Raw genomic sequence first — 22,442 nt, forward strand, 5'->3', positions numbered from 1 at the left:
TCTTTCACCGTCTGGTGGTGGTGGACTAGTAAAAGGATTCAGTCCTTCAAGCCAACAGCTCCCTCCTCCTCCTCCTGCGAACACACTGTGGTTTGAAATCATTCAAGAGGATTCCAGCCCAGACGTCCAATCAAGACGTAGAGGAGTGCTCAGCAGCAGGTACACAGAACACAGAGTAATCTATTAAGAGAGTGGCGACACTAGCGTTGACTCCCATTGTAACAAATGGAATGCGGAAGTGCTCAATCTATCTCAATGGGATAGTTCCAATGTGTGGAACTATAGCCCATAGGCACCCGCTTTGCGGCGAGATCAAAGCGTGTCGCCACTCTCTTACTATTCCACTCGGCACAGAACCACCACAACGCAGTGGCTCGGCCCACTTAAAGCAACAGCGACTCTACTCTACTAATACGTGATAAGGATAACACTTATTAGTAGATATCATATGTAATGTAGGCCATATGCACTTAAAATATACCAAAATAACAATAAACATAGCACAGCACATTCGTTTTCCAATTACAACCCGGGCGGGGATAGCATTCCTATACCAGATTCATATTTAACATTTTAAGTTTATTGCAAAACAAAACAAAAAACACAGTAAAACAAATCCTGAGACAACTAGAGAACGGTGTGATTTGCTTTTTGAGTCTTTCCATTACTTGCGGTTGCAATAAGCCCTGCTGTATCACAATACAAACATGATTCAACAAAATGTCAAGTTATCAAATGGATGGCAATTGGCAAAGGTAAAGCCAGATTCCTATGCGAACTGCAAGCGCCATCTTGTGGTTAAACTTCGGAAACTCACTAAAGAAACTGGTTTTATCATAGGGTTTTACACACAGTAATAAGTTGTCAAGTTCCAGTTGTTGTGTGCACTGTGCAAGACTGTATTAGTATCATTATTCAATATTCATAAAATAAGTAGCTATAATTCCAAATATGAAGACATTTAACATGGGTAAAGGCCGGGCAATTCCCTGCAGTCTTTTAATTTAGTAGTAATAAGAAGTTATTATACATAACATAAGTAAGCAAAATTAACTGTCCATAAACTGAGTTACTGACAGGATCAGTTCTTGTCGGCAAGCAATTAGGGATGGGGTCACGATTATTGTCGCAAAAATAATTGCGATCAACGATATTATCGCAATGATCAACATATGCTTGAAACTTAAAATGGCACTTTGGTTAAGCACTTGAATCCCCAGCATCCCTATGGAGAACGTTTGCTAAAAATAGTAACATAAATCATTACCTAAAATATTCTCATTCTCTTGATCGATTCTAGTTGATTTTGTACATGTACATGTCATATTTTCTTTAACATATTTTAAACTCACATAATGAATAATCCCCCTATATAATAATAAAAAATACATTCAGTACAGTACTGAGTACAGTACAGTACAGAGTACAGAACCCCAGACAGTACAGTACAGTACAGTACAGTACAGTACAGTACAGTACAGTACAGTACAGTACAGTAACTATCATAATACAAGTATAGTTGCACTGTTCAGTTCACAGTTTTATCACAATAAACAATCATAACGATTGTCCCATATCCCTACAAGTGATACATACTATACATACTACTATGATGTATAAATGAGGCTTGATTCTATGACTTTAATTTGGGCCAGTGGTTCTCAACCTTTTTAAACCAGCCTTATTGTGCAGTGTGCAAATAGCAAAACATTCTTCTCAGGAAAACAGCAAATACAAAGTGTGCCAGATTATTACAGTAAATGGGACAGTACTGTATACATGTGTGCTTTAGTTCCAAGATCCTTTCACGGCCTGTCCCACTCACTACAGAGACAACACCTGCATTCCACTACAGCAGTTATTCTCAACATTTTTCATTTCTAGGACACCCTATTTGATAAGTAGGCTCATACATGTATCTCATGGTGTCCATTTGGTTACTAACTGTAAATCATTTAAAAGGAGACGCCCTGAAACCCCCTATAAGGACTGCTGGGGGTCCCCAGACCCCATTGTACTGTGAAGCGGTGATCTAGTCCTTTCTGTGACTGATGGTGCACAGTACTCCACTCTTAGGCCTGAGGGTGGCGTTGTCCAGGATGTCGAAGGACTGTCCAGGAACCAGGGTGAAGTCAAATCTCTGCAGCAGTTTTGCCATCACCAGCTTGGCCTCCATCTGAAAGCCAACAAACCAATGGGATCGAAACCAACAACATGACACTGTTTAAAAGCTTTTGCACACCACAAAACCCACACTTTTAACATTCTCAATAGAGGGTATGCGCATGACATCATCATAATACCCGGAAGTTATGCCTACTGAGTGGCAAAATAAACTACATTTCTAGCCTTGATAGCCCATACATCCAAACAGAAAAGTCCTATCTGATTGCATTAAACGACGTTAAACTCACTTTGCCACTCGATTTCCCATTCACTTGCATGCGCATACCCTCTATATACTATAGTATAGTACGGTTGTGTGTGTGTGTGTGTGTGTGTGTGTGTGTGTGTGTGTGTGTGTGTGTGTGTGTCCACACCTGTGCAAAATTCTGTCCCAGACATGATCGTGGTCCCAGAGCAAAGGGATAGTAGCAGTAGTAAGGCCTTGTAAAACAGATAATACACACTTGTTATGTACAGAGAATTTTTACCTAAAGTGACACAGTGATATGGGGGTGTATAGAAGGATACTAAATCTCAAAAAGGAATATATGACAGTCTTGTTCCAAGGCTAGAGCTGTATCACACTTTCAATCTAGAGGTGCTCGCGTGGCGCAATAGTAAAGTAGCTGCTGTTGAGTTGTGCTTTCGTTTGAAATGTACCTACAGTATTCTGCATACTGTTAATAAATACTTCAATCAATCAAACCACCATGGAGTTTGGGTGTTCAAATCCACCATGGTGCATCTGGCTTTATCGAGTGACTAAAACGAACACAACTGGCCCGTGTTCGGGGCAGGGAGGATGATAATTATTACTGCACGTAATCTGGTGGGGGGCCCTCACTGGTAGGTCAGTAGGATTATACAACAGCAGTGACAACACACAGACATGTGTGTGGGGAGGAAATAATTGGCATAATGACTAAAAAAAATCTATATTTTATGTATGTCATTACTAGGTAAATGTTCAAAAACGTCAAATAATTGCAAAAATAGACAGTCTAGCTCACAATGTGTTGCATCGCAATGTTATGTGAGTTTATACTGTAGATTGTCTATTTTGTTCACAAAACAATTTTAATAGAAAGTATAAAATATTGCTTAATTGGTAGCTCACATTTATCATGTACACATTTTGATTGCTAATGGCTTACTTGGGAGCATCTGGGTGGAATCTGTCCGGATCAAACGTCAGTGAATCCTTGAAAAAACTTTCCATTCTCCCGGCCACATAGGAACTGAACTGTAAATTTCAGGGAAATCAAGTTGACACCTTTCTATATAATTTAAACGATGGTATTTAATTCAGTCGCATTCCAAGCGAACCCATCAGAAAGAGGCCTGTGCCCAGTAGTGACCCATTTAGCTTCAATAACCTTCGTTCCGTTGAACGCATACTGCTTTACAGGAACTAGCATTAATGGATAAGAGACTCACAAAGCAGGTGACACCTCCAGGAATGGTTATTCCATTGATGACAATGTCTTCCATTATGTCACGAGATGTCCCTGGAGCTGTGGGATATAGTCTGAGAGTTTCTTTTAGTACCTGGGGAGTTGTAAGGAACAGACGTGAGGCAATTATTGCTTCAAATCCTGAGACGTGCAAATATGCTCTTCATTGACTATAAATAGAACAGGTAATGAACTAGTGCTATTATTAGAGGAACGAAGGGGAGAGTATAGGTGGTAAATTTGTGATATGTACCTGTGAGAGGTAGGTCAGTTTGCCCAGGTCATCGTAGGTAATCTCATGCTTCATTCCGATAACATCATCCACCTCTTTCTTTACTCTGAGAAATGACACAATTAAACCACATCCTGGTGTCCTTAATTTGGCAGGCATAATTCGGTAATATATATAATAATTCTTAGTAACAGTGATCAAAGCTACTGAAGGAACAAATGAAATAACGGGTTGACATTTACTTTTTACAATTGTGCTGTTTGTTGTACATGGTGGGGGATAGAATGCATGTCAAACAGCTCATATACTTTATGAGAAATACAGCAGCATCTACATACAACATGACATGCAGAAGGAGCGAGCGAGCAGGCAGGAGGGATTGGAATATGGCTGTCAGAAATTAAACATTGCCCCAATACATTTCAATTATTATTTCTTACTTGTCTAGTATGTCAGGATGTCTTCCTAGCTCCATGATGCAAAAGCCAAGTTGATTAGCAGTTGTTTCTTGTCCTGAAAAAGATGAAATCGTAATACTTTAATTCATAATATTAGACTAACACTTAACCCTATTTTAGGGATGTCATTATGCTGTAGGTAAAAATAGTCAAAATTTCAAATTGTAAATACATTTATATAGTGCATTTTAAGTCAACTAATATAGAACCCACGCACTTTACAATGTTCTACACGTTCTTCACACACATACAACGGAGTTGGCCACAAACTGCACCTGCGAGCAGCTAGAGGTGCATTTTTTTTAATAGATTTTTTAAAGATTTGTTTTTGGATTTTCTGTTTTTACTTTTTATTGATAGTATCAAGTGAAGATAGACAGGTAAGAGGGAGAGAGAGAATGGGAGAGACATGCAGCAAAGGTCGTCATGAACGGGACTCGAACACACGATGCGCTGTCAGGCCATAGCCTATATGTGGCATGCGGCTGGACCACCTGGCCAGCAGGCGCCCCGGGTGCATTGTTTTGCTCAAGAATATAAACAAATATATGAAACAAGGAGGAGCCTGGGATCAAGCCAGGAACGTTTCAGTTCCATGGTGGCCGATCTACCTCCAAGTCACTGCCACTTTTTGAAGAAAGAAATATATATATAAATACAATTTACAATATAAATATATATATACAATTTTCAAATATTTTCAAAAATTGCGAAAACGGCACCTATAGCTCACAGCATTGCGAAGTGATAATTCAATATTATAGTATTATAGACTCACCTGCAATGAAAAATGTCACAAAGTTGTCAATCATCAGTTCTTCATCCTCTTTATCCATGCTTTCCTCTGTAATGAAAAACAAAGTGAGATAAGCTGCAATCCATAATGTCTTTAGTGAATACAATGTTACATTTCGATCAATCTGTTTAACTCCTCAAGTTCAGAGGTTAAAGGTGGTCTCCCTGCTCTTCTATTGAGAAATGTAGATCCTGTGGTCAGGTAGGACCACTAGAGGTATTGCATGAAGTTGCTTTCTGTTATAACAGTTACAATTTCAGCACTGGTACAGGAGACCCGGGTTCGATGCCCGGTTAGGAATCGGACATAAAAGTTAAGGATTGCAGCTTTAATGGGTGAGGTAAGCGAGTTTACGGAAGTATAAATCCCAACCATTTCCTCCATAGAGGATTTCATTATCAGCTATAATGTCGTAACAATCCAATCTTATCACTAGGCTCTTGGTTGTAAAATAATGCTATCCTGCTGTAGAAGCCACAATCTAGTTTTAAGAAAAACATGTTTAATTTCATGTGGAAGTACTGAATGTAAATTAAAGATGTGCAACCTTTGCCAGCAGTTTTAATGATCTGTGTGAGGATGTCCTTGGGCACATCTTCACCACTGTGTATGGCGACCTTTCTGTCGTTAATCCACTTTGCTCCTGTTGTCCGCAGTAACTGGCATGCCTGTCTCACCTCATTGACAAATGCCCAGTTCTTTGGGTTGTACTGGAAAGGCCATCGTTTTAGGGTTCAAACTCATGAATATGGTACACTGATAAATGATTATCTTTTCCATTAACTTCAGGTAAATGTACCGTGAATGCATACCTGAAAAAACATGTCTCGGATATAGTAAACCATCCCGCTGAGGCACATCTCGATAGCTTTGGGGAATGGTGACTCAGCTTTCTTCAGCAGGTCTAAATCCACCCCAAACGCAACCTTCATTTTTTCATGAGCACACATAAGGAATTTATTATTCATTGTACGACTCCGAAATTACATTGAGTGAGCGTCGTCATAACACGTTTAAATTACTGTACAGTGACGCTTGTTGAAAGGATCATAGGATGAAGTATAATTTGGCATTATGGCAATGTAATAGAGCGTTTTCTCACAGTCAGTTGCTTCATATCCATATGAGTGAAACGGCCGGGATTAATAACACAGTTCTTATATGAGGCGACCTAAAATCCCCCTATGGGGATTAGAATGCAAATAAAAATGTACACGAACCCGTGGATTTAGCGCCCTCTACCAATATTGATGTCAGATTGTTGCTCTATAGTCTATAGGAAATGTTTTGATCAATGAAAATTATTGCAAATTGTAAGCCACTAGTAAAACAACCAATTGCGGTGATATTTTCTGATACTGACAAACTCCCGACGACAATATCGCGCAGATGAGTGCTGTAGTAACTGAAGGAGGTTTGCTAGATTCCCTGCCATGAAATAACGTGGCTGTTTGAATATACCATGGTATACCGTAAAACGGTATATTGTTTAATCCCGATTATATACATGTGGCACCTTACCTTAGTAATAACATCAAGGGTAACACCGTTGATTAGATGTAGCATCTTGACTTCTGTTTTGCCATCTGCAACTTCCTCAAGTTTATCCATGAACCTCTCTGCCGTGTCATTGAAGGTGCCTGTCAAACCTCTAAGGTATCTAGGAAAAAAAGCAGCAATAGCTCAGCATCATTATAATTATCAGTATAATGTGAATTACAGAGGGTACAAATGTTGTAATCGGCATGGTGGTGGGTGGTGATCCACCTGAACTGAAGCCGCATACAAAGCTTTTTCATGATAAAGGGGGAGGGGTTAGGGGGATGATATTGGCTTTCAGCTTTCAGGAAGAAACCAAAAATACACAGGGAAGACATAGTTCAATATTCTAACCACACCTGGGGTGTGTACAAAGTACAAAAATCACAGCACCCCATCTTTAAGATCATTTACAAACATTACTTTCAGCCAGGTATCCAGAACTAAGTGAATTGCAGAGATGTCTTACAGGCTGCTGAAGGCAGGGTCCATAATGCGTCGCTGTTTGTACCATTGGTCATGGTTCTGTGATGTGACCAGGCCACTGCCAAGGAACCTTGTGGAGAGATATAATAGTCAGGCTCTGAGGCAGAGAAACTCTTATCGCCCACGCCATGACTACAAACCTGCCTAACTTATGTAACATAAGTGGTGTAACAACAATATTTATGACATTGTTGTCTAAACCGCCTCTATTACACAATTAAAACGTTGCCCTCCGCGCCCAGTGTCCACAGTCAGGGCATAGTGACCAGGACCCCACCCAGGAATCACTCTATGTACAGTAGCACTATAGTGATCAGAGTCGAGGGTAAAGCCTGATTTATTCTGCGTAGTGTGACAGAGCATACATTTGGATACAAGGAGAAGTACAGAAAAGATAAATGAGAAGATTCTGTTTTCCTCACACAGTTTAAAGACAAACTAAGGAAATTATTTATATGTGATAGTTCCAACACTGTGCAGGAGGATGCTATACGCACACCAGTCTTAATAGTGGTGCCAGCTCACGGCAGAAACAGTTAAGTCTTAAGACAAAAAAGACAAAAGCGTGGCCGCACACACTGATAGCCAAAGTGCTGATTATTTATTAGGACGCAGAGTGAAGAAACCAACGTTCCAGCACTGCTCTTCAAATTGTGCTATTTGTAATACTTCAACAAGGCTGTCTTTGAGAGTTCCTGGACTAGTAAATTACTGTACCTCTGCCCAAACAGACTGAACAACCGCTGGTATACCATCTTATCTTTGGGGTACTTTGTGGACATGAGGATTTCCTGCAACAAAGAACAATAAAAGAGGGCCAATCCAAAGACTGTTTTTGGCCTTTGAAACATTATATTAAAATGATTTTATTCAGTATACATCAATGTACATCAAATAAAAGCTAATACCAACAACCAGAAGGCAATCATCAAATTCAATGTCAGTAAATAAATAAAAAACTACAGCAATAAACAATAATAAGTAAAAGTAACCCACCCACCCTCTCCCAGTCCCTCGGACTCCCCCCTGAGAGACTGGACAAATTTAGATTTACATACAAATAACAACAAAATAAATGATTGATAATCCTGTTCAGTGTTTGCTTTTCATGTGTTAGCAGCAGGTCACTCATAATCCAATGCAAATTCAGTGCAAACCTGCAGCCAAGGTTGTATTTACCTTGGTAGCCTCTGTCTGGACAGGTCACAACAAGGTTGTACTGTATTTACCTTGGTAGCATCTGGACAGGTCACAACAAGGTTTTATTTACCTCGGTATACTGTCTGGACAGGTCACAACAAGGTTTTATTTACCTTGGTAGCCTCTGGACAGGTCACAAGCAGGAAAACAGCATTCAAACCATTGACCCTGCACACTGGTCCATAGATCTGAGACCTGAGAGCAGAGATTATGTGATTAAAAAGCAAGGTCCATTAAAAATGTCCATGCCAGGGGATGGCATTGGCAGTTCCTCACCACAAACATGGTGTTTGGTGTGGTTTATTGTAGATCGGGGGTTTTCAACAGGTGGTCCGTGGACCACTGGTGGTCCGTGGAGGTATTGCATGTGGTCCCTGATTTGTTTATTTATTTATTTTATTAATTTTCTTTCCACTAGTTGAGAAACTGTGAAGTGAGTGACCGGGTGACTTATGATGTAGTCTACCACAAGTTGTAGGTCAAGAACTAGAGTTAGAATCTCAAGAGGGGGAAGTGCACCGATTTTAAGGGGGCCAGTTTCGAATTGCAGCCGTCCGTAGGTGCCCTTTGAGAGCGGTTTTGAAGGAGTCAAGGGATTTGCATGTCTTAATGACACATTTTGGTGGCATAGGAGCGAAAATAATTTAGTCCCTTGTTTGTGCCGAATCTGGGTTGCACATGGTTTGTTGCACTCATAGACTGTTTGCACTCCCTTTGGTGTTGTGGGTGTGGACTTCGTTAACATTAAGTATTTAGACAGGTACATGGGTATCTTGGTGGTGTATCGAATCTTGTGGACCAGACCCATTGGCCATTGCAAGATGCTGTACTCATTCCAGCCTACCAAAGTGGGCAGGGGTGAGGTGGGTTTGGGGGGTGAGCCTGACCAGTTTGTTTTGGGAAGTCTGGAGCCTTGTTTTAAGGGCCTTTGAGGTGCTGTGGTACCAAGACCCAAGAGGTGCATGCATAGTCAAAGAAACCTTGTACGAGGGCTTCCGTTAGGGTCTTCAAGGTGTTTTTGTTGACCTTTGAGGAGATCCTGTAAAGGAATCTTGTTCTTGTCTTGTCTGGTTGAGTCAGTCTGGTTGAGTCAGTATCAGAGGCGCTTTCAGGAATTTAGGAATGTTGGGCAGACAAGATGTGTTGTTGTCGTCGTCTCCCTCCATTTATTCTCAGTGTATGGACTTTGGCCAGGCAGAAATGGATTTGGCCGCCTGTCCTCGCCTTATTGTAGATACGCCACTGGTCAGTATTATTAGGAAAGTAGTAGTACTCAGTGGACCATTGGTTGAGAAACAGTGGGATGTATACACATTTGAAGCATACTGTAGCAAGTGTTACAAAAACACTAATCTTAGCCCATATCCCCAACACAACACAACAGTGGTCCCCAGGTTGATTCTATAAGTCAGGGTGGTGGTCCCTGGTTCACAATCAGTTGTAGATGAAGTCAGGTCACAGTATAGCTGGTACATTCATTCATTTTGATTGATTGAATACTTTATTAAAAGTTCTTTGCAAATAGTAGGCTACAGTGTGGTACAATATAGGCATAAAGGCTTGTTTCCATTGTGGTCTATATGGTATCCTATTAAATATGAAATGATATTCAATAGTATTATTAGATAACATTGCAACAATTTGTCTAAGTTGTATTAATTTGTGTGGGTGCAGCTTTTCATTTCATTGATTGTTTTTATTTTTTATTTATTGTCTTAAGTTCTGCCCCAAATGTTGTTTGTTTTTATGTCTGGAGAGACTCCTCCAGAGGCTTCTTGGCACCCCAATGATGGAAACACGAATAAAATGGTGTCATTCTTTAGTGCTGGATTTATGCTGAATTGTAATGTAAATCTCATGCTGGTATCATTTTTGAGATATAGCCATGTTTGCTGAGCCCCCCATTTCTTGGGTCCACTCCAAATTGAACAAAATATTGTTTGTTCTCTAATTTGTCCCATCAACAATTAACAATTGTGCTATTTTGATATTTTGATATAAATTGTTATGTTGTGTGTTACGTAATACGTAGGCTACAACTTCAACAAGACATGTTAAGGACTGTCATTATATTACGGAGCCTGGCCGAGAGGGGGCACAATTAAACTACCATATCACATAACATAAACTTAAAATATATCTCAAAATTGATACCAGCAGCAAATTATGAAATTTACGGCACAATTCAGCACAAATCCGGCACTAAAGAATGACACCATTTAAATGTAGGCCTATGTTTGTTAGGTTAGGTTTATGATAAACATTTTGAGCAGGGATCAAAATTATATACGCACATTAATTAATACCAATACAACGAAGAGTCAATTAATTAAGCTATTTTAAAATTAGTTCTCACCATTCCAGGAATTTGTCGTGTACTACTCTGCCGCTTTTCGTTTCCCTCACAATAGTTGGCGTATGTCCGAGGAGAAAACTGTTCAGGGAGAATTGTATTACATCACATGTAAATAAAATGATTACTGTAGGCCTATTGTATTTTGTAGCAAGAAGGCGAGAACAATAAACGTCTAGCCTACCTGTCTCTTGGTGGTCCTGGTATGTGATCATACTTCCAATGACTGTGTTTTATAAGAAAACAAAGCCGGATAAATGCCACGAAAATAAAAACAGACACAAACAAAAGTGCATATCCGCAAAAGCACGAAATGAGATTTAAAAAACCCATAGTGTAAAAAAAAGAACAGTAAGATGATCTCCTGACAACATGAGCAACGTACGTGCTTGCTAGTCTAGGATTAATATACAACAATAAATTATTTAACAGCAAAGAAAAACTATCAAAGGTATGGCAAAGGTGAAAGGATCACAGAGATCTATAGTCGATCGTTTCAGATTGCTCTGCGAACTGCAAGCGCCATCTTGTGGTCTAACTGTGGTAACTCACTCAAACTTGTCCAGTCAAAATTAGTCTAGTATTGGTGGTGTTGTGCTGGCCTGGCTGGGTCAGTGGGTCAGGTGCCGTGTTGGGCAATATTACTCAAGAGAGTTATATGTTACTTATTATGTATATTACTCAAGACATATCATATAATATTGCATATTACTTTAGAACCCCCCCCTCCCACGCGCAAAAGAAATGATGTACAACAACAACAACGAAGTGAATCCAATTGTTTTGAATAATAATATTAAGAAGAAGAGTCGCCAATCTGCCAAAAAGGTTATAAAATAATGCAGCAATCTCTCTCGACCTTTTAAATTAAATGTTTTCAAATGGCAGCCAACAAAACAAAAACAAAAAAGTAATATGGTATAATATTACTGTTTTGGCAAAATAATACCTTACTTACCGGTACTTACTCTCTACTGGGTAAAGTAATAACATTACAGTACTACAGTACAGTACTAGTAACTATCGCAATAAAATATAAAATACATTTAAAATTCAATTCAATATTGGTGTTCAAATTACTGAAAACAGCAGTAAACATGACATGGAAGAAGCCGGATGAAGAAGCTAGGCTAATGCAAAATATGTATGTGTGCTCACGGAAAACATGGATCAGGATAAACAAGTATTTTATTTTAACATTTATTGTGTAAATTAAAACAAAACTAAAATGCAATCCCTGCCATCTTATCCATAGGTCATCTGTGCATATCAAGTTATATTTCAAGCTTTTCAATCTTTTATGGGTTCGCTCTGAAAGAATATATATTCAAAGATTTGTGCCGCATTTTTACGATTTTTCTAAAATAGCAGTTACATATTGAGGTAGGGAGGTTCAGAAGCAGGTTATTAGTTAGGCAGCAGGCTACTGATGAGATCAGTTCTTGTCAGCAAGCGATGCATACTATGATGTATATGAGGTATATGATATTGATTTAGTCCAGTGATTCTCAACGTTATAAAATGAGCCTTAATTGTGCAGCGTGCAAATAGCAAAACATTCAAACAGTGACATTTCGTTTTGGTTGCAGCGCGCTCGCGCATGTGTGTGTGTGTGTGTGTGTGTGTGTGTGTGTGTGCGCGCATGTGTGCGTGTGTGTATCCAGTTTGATATGCATTAGGACACGGACCCCGATTTGATAACATTTTGTATCATATTGGTGTTTAACTGACTCTGGGAGGATACAAATAGAATTTTACATTCTCCGAGTTACAGACCACATAATTGTGCATTTGGTTACAAACATGTTAGCTGGGGATCCCCTGGATCAGTGATCTAATCCAGGGGATCTCAACATGTAGGTCGGGGCTTTTAAGACCTTTTTAGATCTTCTATTTCCACAATATTTATCTGTGGAACCGAAAATGTAATGCCTACGTTCCAAGGGTGGAGGATCCCCAGTTCAAATATGATTATTTTGGGTGGGTCACGGTCTGAAAAGGTTGAGATCCAGTGATCTAGTCCTTTCTGTGACTGATGGCGCATACTACTCCGTTCTTAGGCCTGATAGTGCCCACGTCCTGGATGTCAAAGCACTGTCCAGGAACCAGGGTGAAGTCAAACCTCTGCAGGAGTTTTGCCATCACAAGCTTGGCCTCCATCTGAAAGCACACACCAACACCAGACTGATCAATGATGCGTGTGGATGTACGAGTCAGGGTTAAACTAAAACTAAAAGGGGAAAAATATGTTGACAGTAACGGTTACAAATGGCTTTCACATAATGTTTTAGTGGCAGGTTTAGTGGCAACTACTCAGTTGGTAGAATTAGAAAGTAGAAAAAAATGGCAGGTTACAACACTTTTTTTGTTGTTTTTCTTCTTTGTAATTATTTGTTTGGTCCAAAATATTGTGTGTGTTGTCATGATTTGTCACGACAAGAGTTGGCTTCGTACGACGCTTAAAAGGTCTTTAAATAAATTAAATAAGAACTGCCTATGGGGAAATGCATTGCGTTTTCATTTCCTGGGCCGTTCGTTGTTCTGAAAGGGGGAGGGACTGCGACGGTCTATACTGTGGTTACTTTGCGTCAAAAACCGTCCCAGCCAACCCGCCACTTTTGATGCGTATGCACCGTCCCAGCAAATTGTGCCCGATACGGCAGTGGTGCCAGATTACATACATCATGTATACACAGGAGCATTACCTTTAATCCTCCCAACACTAAAACATATCGTCATTACGTCACCATCGAAAACCAATTACACTCTGGCATTGGGTCCTTTAATCCACATATTTCTTACGTCATCATTGAGAGCTAGTTATACATATACACACCATGTAATCTGGTCCCAGCAAATCAGGCACAATTTGCTGGGACGGTGCATATGCATCAAAAGTGGCGGGTTGGCTGGGAAGGTGCATACGAGCCGGGCGAAACAATTACTTGCGCGCTCTGCTTGCGCAAGTAATTATGTGTGTGTGTGCGTGCGCACGTGTGCATTTGTGTGTGTGTGCATCCGTGTCCATACCTGAGCAAAATTCTGTCCCACACATGATCGTGCTCCCAGAGAAAAGGGATAGTAGCAGTAGTAAGGCCTTGTAAAACAGATGACACAACTTGTTATTACACAATAAAGTGACACATAGTGATATACAACCTCAATCATCATTGAGGAATTTACAGTGTGTGCACTGCAAATCCTTGGACTCAGGTCTTCTTTTTACCACATGTGCCATGTTTTTTGGAGTGCCTGGCCAAATTGAAAGCAGCGTTGCCATGATTCAGAAATTGAATGGTTTGAATGGTAGTGAGGGATTGTTTTTCATCACCCAGACTGTATTTTACCTGTACCATCTGTATTATTATGGATATTTTCACCACACAACACAACACCCTTGAAAGACAAAGTATAAAATGAGTGGTTACATTTATTACCATGTAAAAAATGTCATTGTTAGTGACTTACTTGGGAACATCTGGGTGGAATCTGTCCGGATCAAACCTCAATGGGTCCTTAAAATGTTGTTCCAGTCTCTGGGCCACATAGGAACTGAACTGTGAATGTCATGGGAAATCCAGTTGACATCTTTCTATGAAATTTAAATAACTATATATACTATACTATATATGCCTTCCAAGGACCCAGGCACCCAGCACCATTCTTTATGACAGGGATTCTCTAAAATCTGCAAAACTCTCTAAAACCCCAGGCTGCAGGCTGGTCTGGGGTCTCAATCCTCTTTGGGTATTGATAGTTGAGGAGACCAGGGCGGCACATCAATGTAATGTATTCCAGTGGTTCCCAAACTTTTTCATGTCAAGGACCCCCAAATTTACACTAATTAGCCCACGGACCCCCATTTGAAGAGATATGCCAGGGACCCCCATAAGAGAAGATTTTTACGGCTCTAGCAGTGATTCTCAACCCGTTTAATTTGAAGAACCCCCAGTTTGAAATGCAATAGGCTACGGACCCCCATTTAATGGCATTTCTATCTCTGGGACCCTCAATTTATATTGTAAGATCAATGTTAATTTAACTCTGATACAAATGGAACCAAATGGACCCAGTTACCTTATAAATAAAATATATTATTATTATTAAAGAAATTATGAAAAAGCTAAATAAAATCGTTTAAAAAAAAAAGAGCTGGCCAGATATCCATTTTAGCTTCCGTAAACCTTCAGTTGAAGACATGTTGCTTTACAGGAGAACATTTGTAGCTAAGAGACTCACAAAGGACACGGCGCCTCCAGGAATGGTTATTCCATTGATGACAATGTCTTCCATTATGTCACGAGATGTCACTGGAGCTGGGGGATATAGTCTGAGAGTTTCTTTTAGTACCTGACAGGGAAATTGTAAGGAGAGAAATCCTAAGAGAAAGCCATGCTTGAGCTAGAACAGGCAATGAAATGGTTCTATTTTTAGAGGAAAGCATTTGTAACTCTGATATGCGTACTGTACCTGTGAGAGGTAGGTCAGTTTGCCCAGGTCCTCATAGGCAATCTCCCGCTTCATTCCGATGACATCATCCACCTCTTTCTTTGCTCTGAGAAATCAGGTAATAGGTCATGTGGGACAGAAATGGCTTACTCTAATATATACTCTGTTACATGACTATCACTTAACCAAAATGTACCTAAACTGTATTTTCAACAGTGTCAGGTTGGAGGAAAGAAATACAATAAAAAACACATTTCTGTAAAGCAAAAGTGTTGTGCGGCAAAGCATAAATTTGTATTATCATTTATGTTTATATAGTGAGAGTCCATTTTAATGTTGAGCACTAAACTCATATAATAAAAAACGTTGACAGCCGAAACAAATTATTCCAGGGAGTGAGCACATTGTCACATTGTCTACTAAACAAACTGTCAAGGCATGAAACTCTTTTGTAACCTAATCCAGGTATACTGCTGCAATTGCAATATGAAATTTCAAAGGGAAAGAAAGTTAATGACATTTCTATCTACCAGAGAGTGTTAGTGTTCATGTTTTCGACTAAAGACAGCAACTTAATATTTCTACTGTGTTGCTAGCATAAGAGAACATTGAAATATCTGCAGGAAATGTTTGAAATAATGCTATAATATTTGTTTAACGCAATACTGTATGCCTGAGGTAGCCTGTTTTGAAAAGTTCCACTCAGTCACAAACTAACAGATGGGTTAAAGAGGAATACCACCCATTTTCAACATTTTACTATGTCATTAACCCATTCTGGGCGGGAACCCATTTTGGTGTTTTACCCACCCATATTTGGGTTCTGTACAGTATGTACAGTATTAAAAAATGTAAACATTTTGATTCTGCTATATAAATATTTGAAGTTTTTCAGAAACCTTAGGTCAGGATTTAGAGGCGTTTTTAGAATCGGCCTCAGGCCAAAGTCCCCCAATTCTGTGATGCCTAGAACTGGCGGTCTGAGAAATATCAGTATCATTATGAAGTACAACTCAGTGACATCCCAAAGATGTACTTCATAATGTTACATAATGTACTCTAAGGTATTAGTAATGACATAGTAAAATGTTGAAAATGAGTGGTATTCCCCTTTAAGCACATGTGTTCATTGTGGAATCCTATAGTGTATTATTGCAATTATATATTTCTGTGGTGGCCATGAAATTCACTCTTCTTAAAGATTTTGTGACGTAAATTAGTTATTTTTCGTTTTTCTTTTAAGTTTTATGACCTCAATTACACCCAAAACAGACAGAATGCAGCCTTAATTTTAACTAACTTTTAAGTTTGATTTTTGTAGAAGAGCCAAACTAATATTGTTTATGCCGTTTTTTCTTTGATTGAATAATTGATTGAACACACGTGTACGATGTACTATGATTTGATTTGGGCGTGTACTTCTAAATAAAGTGTTAGTGTTGATTATCGTGTATTAATCTAATTATAACTAATATTATACTAAAAAGGTGAAGGGAAAAGAGACATTTTTACAGTACAATAATGTTTCACGTTTACACATACAAAAATATTACACAATAATCAACACGGCGTACATGTTCAATCAATCATTCTATCAAAGCAAACAGCATAAACAATATTAGTTTGCCTATTCTACAAAAATAAAACATACAAGTTACAGGCAGTTCTCTTGTATCATACCGATACTGTATACTTGTATTCTTTTTCACCACCTCGCAGCTATATACACCTCAGTGGACAGTCAAGACGGGCAGTGTCGGTAGGCCAATCAGAGGCAGGGGGGGCGGTACCATGTCTATGCTCAGCCGCACATTAAATACACGCGTTGAGAGTATACCTATATGGTACTTGATTAAATGGTTGACATTACTTACAGATATTTCTACAGGTTCTTTCATGCTAGCTTCACAGTAGACGTTATAATAAAGTCTGTGCATGTCACAGTTGAGCAAGTGAACACAAGCACCCTCTAGTCACTAGTCTCTAGTGGATAGAACTTAAATGAATACATTTAGCCTTATCATGTCTTACTTCTCTAGTATGTCAGGGTGTCTTCCTAGCTCGATGACGCAAAAGCCAAGTTGATTAGCAGTTGTTTCTTGCCCTAAAAAATATTAAATATTAATACTTGAATCAGTAACATAAGACAAACACTACCTGGTGATTTTGAGGGTGGCATTATAGGCGGAAATTGTCAAAAGATTCCAAAATGGTATATTGGATTGTATAACCTGGGTGGCTGTGGCTCAGGAGGTAGAGCAGGTCGGCGGTTCAAATCCCGGCTCCTCCTGTCCACATGAACCCTACATTGCCTCCAATGAGTTGGTCGGTGTGAGCTTGCCACCATTGGTGTGTGAATGTGGGAAGTGAGGACGCTGGCGTCGACTGTTCGCCACAATTAATGTACGAATTTCAATCCGGCTTCAGAACATCCCACTCCACTGACACATGCCTCCTCTATTTGAGTGACCACATCAAACACGAGGTGGATGCTGGCAAATACTGCGGCATTGTCATGCTGGACCTTGACACCGTGAACCATTCCATACTGGTTAACAAGCTAAAAGCAATTGGTTTTGATAGCACATCAGTGAGCTGGATGCAATCCTACATGGAGGGGAGAGAACAGATGGTGGAGGTGAACGGAACACTCCACCCCCCCCCCCCCCCCCCTACCAGTGAGCTGTGGCGTTCCACAAGGAAGCATAAGCATACTAGGGCCTTTACTGTTCCTAATATATGTAAACGACATGACAGCTTGTGACTGCAACTTGTTCCTGTTCGCAGATAACTCAGTACCTTGGACAGGAACAAACTGCAGATTGAAAATGCCCTCAGCTCTGAACTCGGTAGAATCTGCACCTGGCTCGCTGATAACAAACTATCTTTACACCTGGGAAAAACTGAATCCATTATTTTTGGATCAAATAATAATCTCAGCAAGGCTGATGGCTTCACGGTTAGAGTGGGTGACAATATTATCACACGAAAAGATGAAATTACCTACCCAGGTTACCATCCTGGAGGCAAATCTCTAAATGTTTTGATGAATTGAACAAGGTGGACCCTCTTGTAAAACAAGTGTAATGCTTTATTGGGTCGTTTTTGTATTGAGTTGTGCTTGAAATGTACTGTAATTCTGCAAACTGTTAATAAATACTTCAATCAATCAAACTCACCCGCAATGAAGAAAGTCATAAAGTTGTCCACCATCACTTCGTCATCCTCTTCCGTGGTTTCCTCTGTAATGAAAAATAAAGTGAGTTAAAGCTGCAATCCATAACCTTTTTAGTGAATACATTTTTATTTTGACCAATCTATGAGTTGGTCTCTCTGTTCTTCTATTGAGAAATGCAGATCCTGTGTTCAGATATAGGATGTGAGCAATTTATTGGTGTGCAATTGTGGGAAATGTAATATAGGATAATATAATGATGTATTTGACCAAATAAATAGGCCTACATCAATGTAGATATTGTGACTATTGTATTGTGACAATATATATTTTTTATGTTAAAAAGATTTAAAAATTGTGAAAATAATCCATTTACAAGCTCACAATGTGGCACAATGTGACATGACACTTGGAAACACAATCTACTACCAATATTGATATACCGGTAACAGATATATTTCCCAGCCTTAATGTTTATTGTAATTTATTAAAGATGTGCAACCTTTGCCAGCAGTTTTAATGATCTGTGTGAGGATGTCCTTGGGCACATCTTCACCACTGTGCACGGCAACCTTTCTGTCGTTAATCCACTTTGCTCCTGTGGTACGCAGAAACTGGCATGCCTGCTTCACCTCATTGACAAATGCCCAGTTCTTTGGGTTGTACTGGAAAGGACAGAGTTTTAGGGCTCAAACTCATGAATATGTTACACTGATACATGGATTATCTAATCTTTTAAATTAATCTCAGGTAAATGTGCCGTGAATGCATACCTGAAAAAGGACATCTCGGATAGATAAAACCGTCCCCTTCAGGCAGATCTCAATGGATTTGGGTAATGGTGACTCAGCTTTCATCAGCAGCTCTAAATCCACCCCAAACGCAACCTTCATTTCAAACAATAGAGGCCACACATAAAGGAATTTAAACGTCAATCTATTTCGTCTTTTATGTTTTTACTGTATTTACCCAGGGAGGTAGCTTAATTTAAATTTCCACGCTCTGCATAAACACACATTAAACCTGGGAGCAGGCCAGTACACCTAGTCTTATAGCGTACTGTTGGCCACTGAGTAGCTCCACTGGAGCAGTTGGAGGTTCGGTGCCTTGGTCAAGGGCACATCCACAGTTAAATATTGGGCGGCAGTGTCTCAGGGGCTAGTGCGGACGAATTGAAACAGTCTGGTTCTTGTTGCAATTCCCCGTTTACACTGAGAGTGCGTATCAAGAAATGGTGCTTTAAGTTGGTAAACTGAAGAAAAGCATGAACCTGCATAAGTCTACAAATGTATAGTCTATGCCATGAAGGTAATCTGATGTGTACTGTTTAAATGTTTGTCTTAAAAACTGTTGCAATATAGATGCTGTGAAAAAGGATATGTCAGGACAACTAAGGGCACCTTACCCTGGTAATAATGTCAAGTGTAACACCGTTGAGTAGGTGGAGCATGTTGACTTCTGTTTTGCTATCTGCAGCTTCTTCAAGTTTATTCATGAACTTCTCTGAGGTGTCATTGAAGGTGCCTGTCAAACCTCTAAGGTATCTACAAGGAGAAAAAACGCAATTAGCTCAGCACACATTCTTATACAGTATGTTGTGCGTTTGATGGTGTTTACGGCTCATAATAATAATATAGCACTTTTTTAAACAAAGTTTTATCATAATATCATAATAGATTATTTTATCATAATACTGCACACTTGTGTGTGTGAGCATGTAAAAAAATAAGAATTCACTGTATTTCTCTAGTCTCTGTCTAAGGAGTCATCCTTAAATGTTTTGAAGTTCTTACCACTCTTGTTCCCTGTACTGTCATAGGCATCTTGAACTAAGTGAATGGCAGAGATGTTTTTTATTATTATTATTATTTAAAAAAAAGAATTGCAGAGATGTCTTACAGGCTGCTGAAGGCAGGGTCCATCATGCGTCGCTGTTTGTACCATTGTTCATGGTTCTGTGCTGTAAGCAATCCACTGCCAAGGAACCTTGTGGAGAGATAATAGTCAGGAGAGAGAGTGTGTGTGTGTGTGTGTGTGTGTGTGTGTGTGTGTGCCGTGCATGCATGCGTACTGCGTAGCAGTGAGCACCCTAGCTACGCTACTTTCCCATGGAAAATAAAAGATAGGTCTAAACTATATTAGATGTTTCAATCATTTTGACATTGCCGTGTAAACTTCCGCTATCTAAACAATGTTGTCCTCCCTGCCCACAGCCAGGGCATAATGGACCACAGCAGTGGTTCTCAAAGTGGGCGCCGTCACCGTGACAGCCTAGGGTGCCGTGACGCAAGTCATGGGGTGCCTCAGGATACTTTGAGAATATTTGGAATTAACCAATATCACTTCAGTTTAACCACTAAAGGTTCAGGTGGTGGTTAGGCAAGTATGGAGTTATTTTCAATTCGTCATACTGGAAACTACTATTGAATATTCTCAAGTTTTCCTCGTGACACACACTGTATCTTAAGGAGAGAGATTTACATATTTACGTAGAGCAATGACATAAATGTAAAATGATATAAAGTAACAATGTAACTCAGGGATGAAAAGGTTATATACAGGGTTGACCCGAGACAAAATAATTGAGAACTACTGCTGACTGATCTAGAGTACGTATCACTAGTGACTAGGGTAAAGGCTAAGTGTCGTATGATAAATTAGGATTCAAGGTAGAAGCAATGAAAAGATAAGATTTTAAGAAGATTTGGCAAATGTTTTTCTTTATATGGTTGAAAGACAAAATATAGACAAACTAAGGAAATTATTTGTTGTTTGACACTGCTCTTCATATTGTAATTATGTAATACTTTAACGAGGCTGTCCTAAAGAGGTCATTTGTCCACCAATCGACTTGACTCTTAATTAGGGGTTGTAGCCAGGGGTTAGCTGAGTGGTGAACATTGCTCTTGTCTTTATGTATATAATATTGTTTTGTTCTACAAATTTCAGTGTGAACTGACAATAAATTACAATATCATATCATGTCCTAACAGGAGCACCTTTGAGAGTTCCTGGACTAGTGAATTACAGTACCTCTGCCCAAACAGACTGAACGCCTTCTGGTAGACCATCTTATCTTTGGGGTACTTTGAGGACATGAGGATTTCCTGCAACAATAACAGAGGGCCAATCCAAAGAATAACTTTTTTCTTTTTTTGACACATTGTTATGACGAATTGGGTTAACCCTGTAATTAAACAAAAGTGTGAGCCTAAAAGTAGACATGACAGTACACTAGCATTGATGTTTGCTTTTCATGTGTCAGCACTCAGCAGGTCCCTCGTTCATACTTTAAGTAACAGGTGTTTACCTTGGTGGCCTCTGGACAGCTCACACCCAGCATGACAGTACCCAACATGTTGATCCTGTACACTGGTCCATAGCTCTGAGTCCTGTATGTACAGAGCAGAATGATTGGTGGTGATCTAGTATGACATTCTGTGATTAATGGGCCATTGGGCCCTGTTTTTGCAATTCCTGCACATCCACACCAGAGGTCCTAATCACAAACCTTTCAGCAGACCAAAGGGAGTGGAAATGATCACTTCTCACTTAGACAGGCGATCACACCCTCCTCTTTATACACCCCCTTATTTTTTAGTTGGATTGTATGTTTATCTGTATGTTTATGTTTGCAACTGAAAAATGGACATGATGTTCATTAAGAGATTTCTCACCATTCCAATAATTGTTCGTGCACGTTTCCCCCTATCGTCGTCGCCCTCACTACTGATGGTACATGTCCGAGGAAAAAACTGTTCAGGGACAAATGTAAACATGTGAATACAATTATTATTCAGCGAGAAGTGAGAGCAAAAAATGTCCCTACTTAAAATCACCTGTCTCTTGGGGGTCCAGGAATGTGATCATACTTCCAATGACTGTATTTGATCATACAACAAAACCGGATAAGTGCCACTAAAATAAAAACAGACACAAACAAAAGTGCATAACCGCAAAAGCACGAAACGAAAGGGAAAAAACCCATGTCTGTCAACAGTCAATAATTACTCTGAAATGACTAAATCACTAAATGAAGTAGTTCAGCTTTACGACACAAGAAGCAAGGCGCTGCTTTCTAGTGGTCTGAACAGGTGGGACGAGATCATTCGCTAAGAAAACAAAGCCGGACTA

General features: G+C 39.6%; 1 protein-coding gene across 1 annotated transcript; it reads right to left on the reverse strand.

Moving 5' to 3' along the window:
- Positions 1 to 1,807: 1,807 nt before the first annotated feature.
- LOC308334677 (uncharacterized protein) lies at positions 1,808 to 22,393 on the reverse strand. Its single transcript, XM_080791482.1, has 30 exons — positions 22,148 to 22,393; positions 21,986 to 22,063; positions 21,619 to 21,700; positions 21,342 to 21,415; positions 20,208 to 20,294; positions 19,714 to 19,852; positions 19,082 to 19,195; positions 18,811 to 18,973; positions 18,313 to 18,375; positions 17,165 to 17,237; positions 15,155 to 15,239; positions 14,924 to 15,034; positions 14,153 to 14,241; positions 13,715 to 13,781; positions 12,702 to 12,844; positions 10,869 to 11,126; positions 10,688 to 10,765; positions 8,445 to 8,526; positions 7,849 to 7,922; positions 7,115 to 7,201; positions 6,628 to 6,766; positions 5,919 to 6,032; positions 5,654 to 5,816; positions 5,089 to 5,154; positions 4,293 to 4,365; positions 3,874 to 3,958; positions 3,604 to 3,714; positions 3,321 to 3,409; positions 2,541 to 2,607; positions 1,808 to 2,176 (listed from the first exon to the last, which is right to left on the reverse strand). Exons 1-30 carry the CDS (start codon positions 22,294 to 22,296, stop codon positions 2,033 to 2,035), a joined length of 3,147 nt encoding a protein of 1,048 aa, XP_080647608.1. The 5' UTR covers positions 22,297 to 22,393; the 3' UTR covers positions 1,808 to 2,032.
- Positions 22,394 to 22,442: the final 49 nt, after the last annotated feature.

This window comes from Protomyctophum bolini (genome assembly GCF_963924005.1).
Source record: "Protomyctophum bolini genome assembly, chromosome: 19".
In the NCBI taxonomy this organism is placed as follows: Eukaryota; Metazoa; Chordata; class Actinopteri; order Myctophiformes; family Myctophidae; genus Protomyctophum; species Protomyctophum bolini.

Bases quoted from the DNA above. Each gene is read 5' to 3' on its own strand.
- LOC308334677 (XM_080791482.1), bottom strand. From the start codon at position 22,296: ATGGGTTTTTTCCCTTTCGTTTCGTGCTTTTGCGGTTATGCACTTTTG. The intron at 19,853-20,207 runs GTAAGACATCTC...TTCTCCTTGTAG, and splicing joins GACCCTGCCTTCAGCAGCCT to ATACCTTAGAGGTTTGACAG. The intron at 2,177-2,540 runs GTGTGGACACAC...GTTGGCTTTCAG, and splicing joins TGGGACAGAATTTTGCACAG to ATGGAGGCCAAGCTGGTGAT.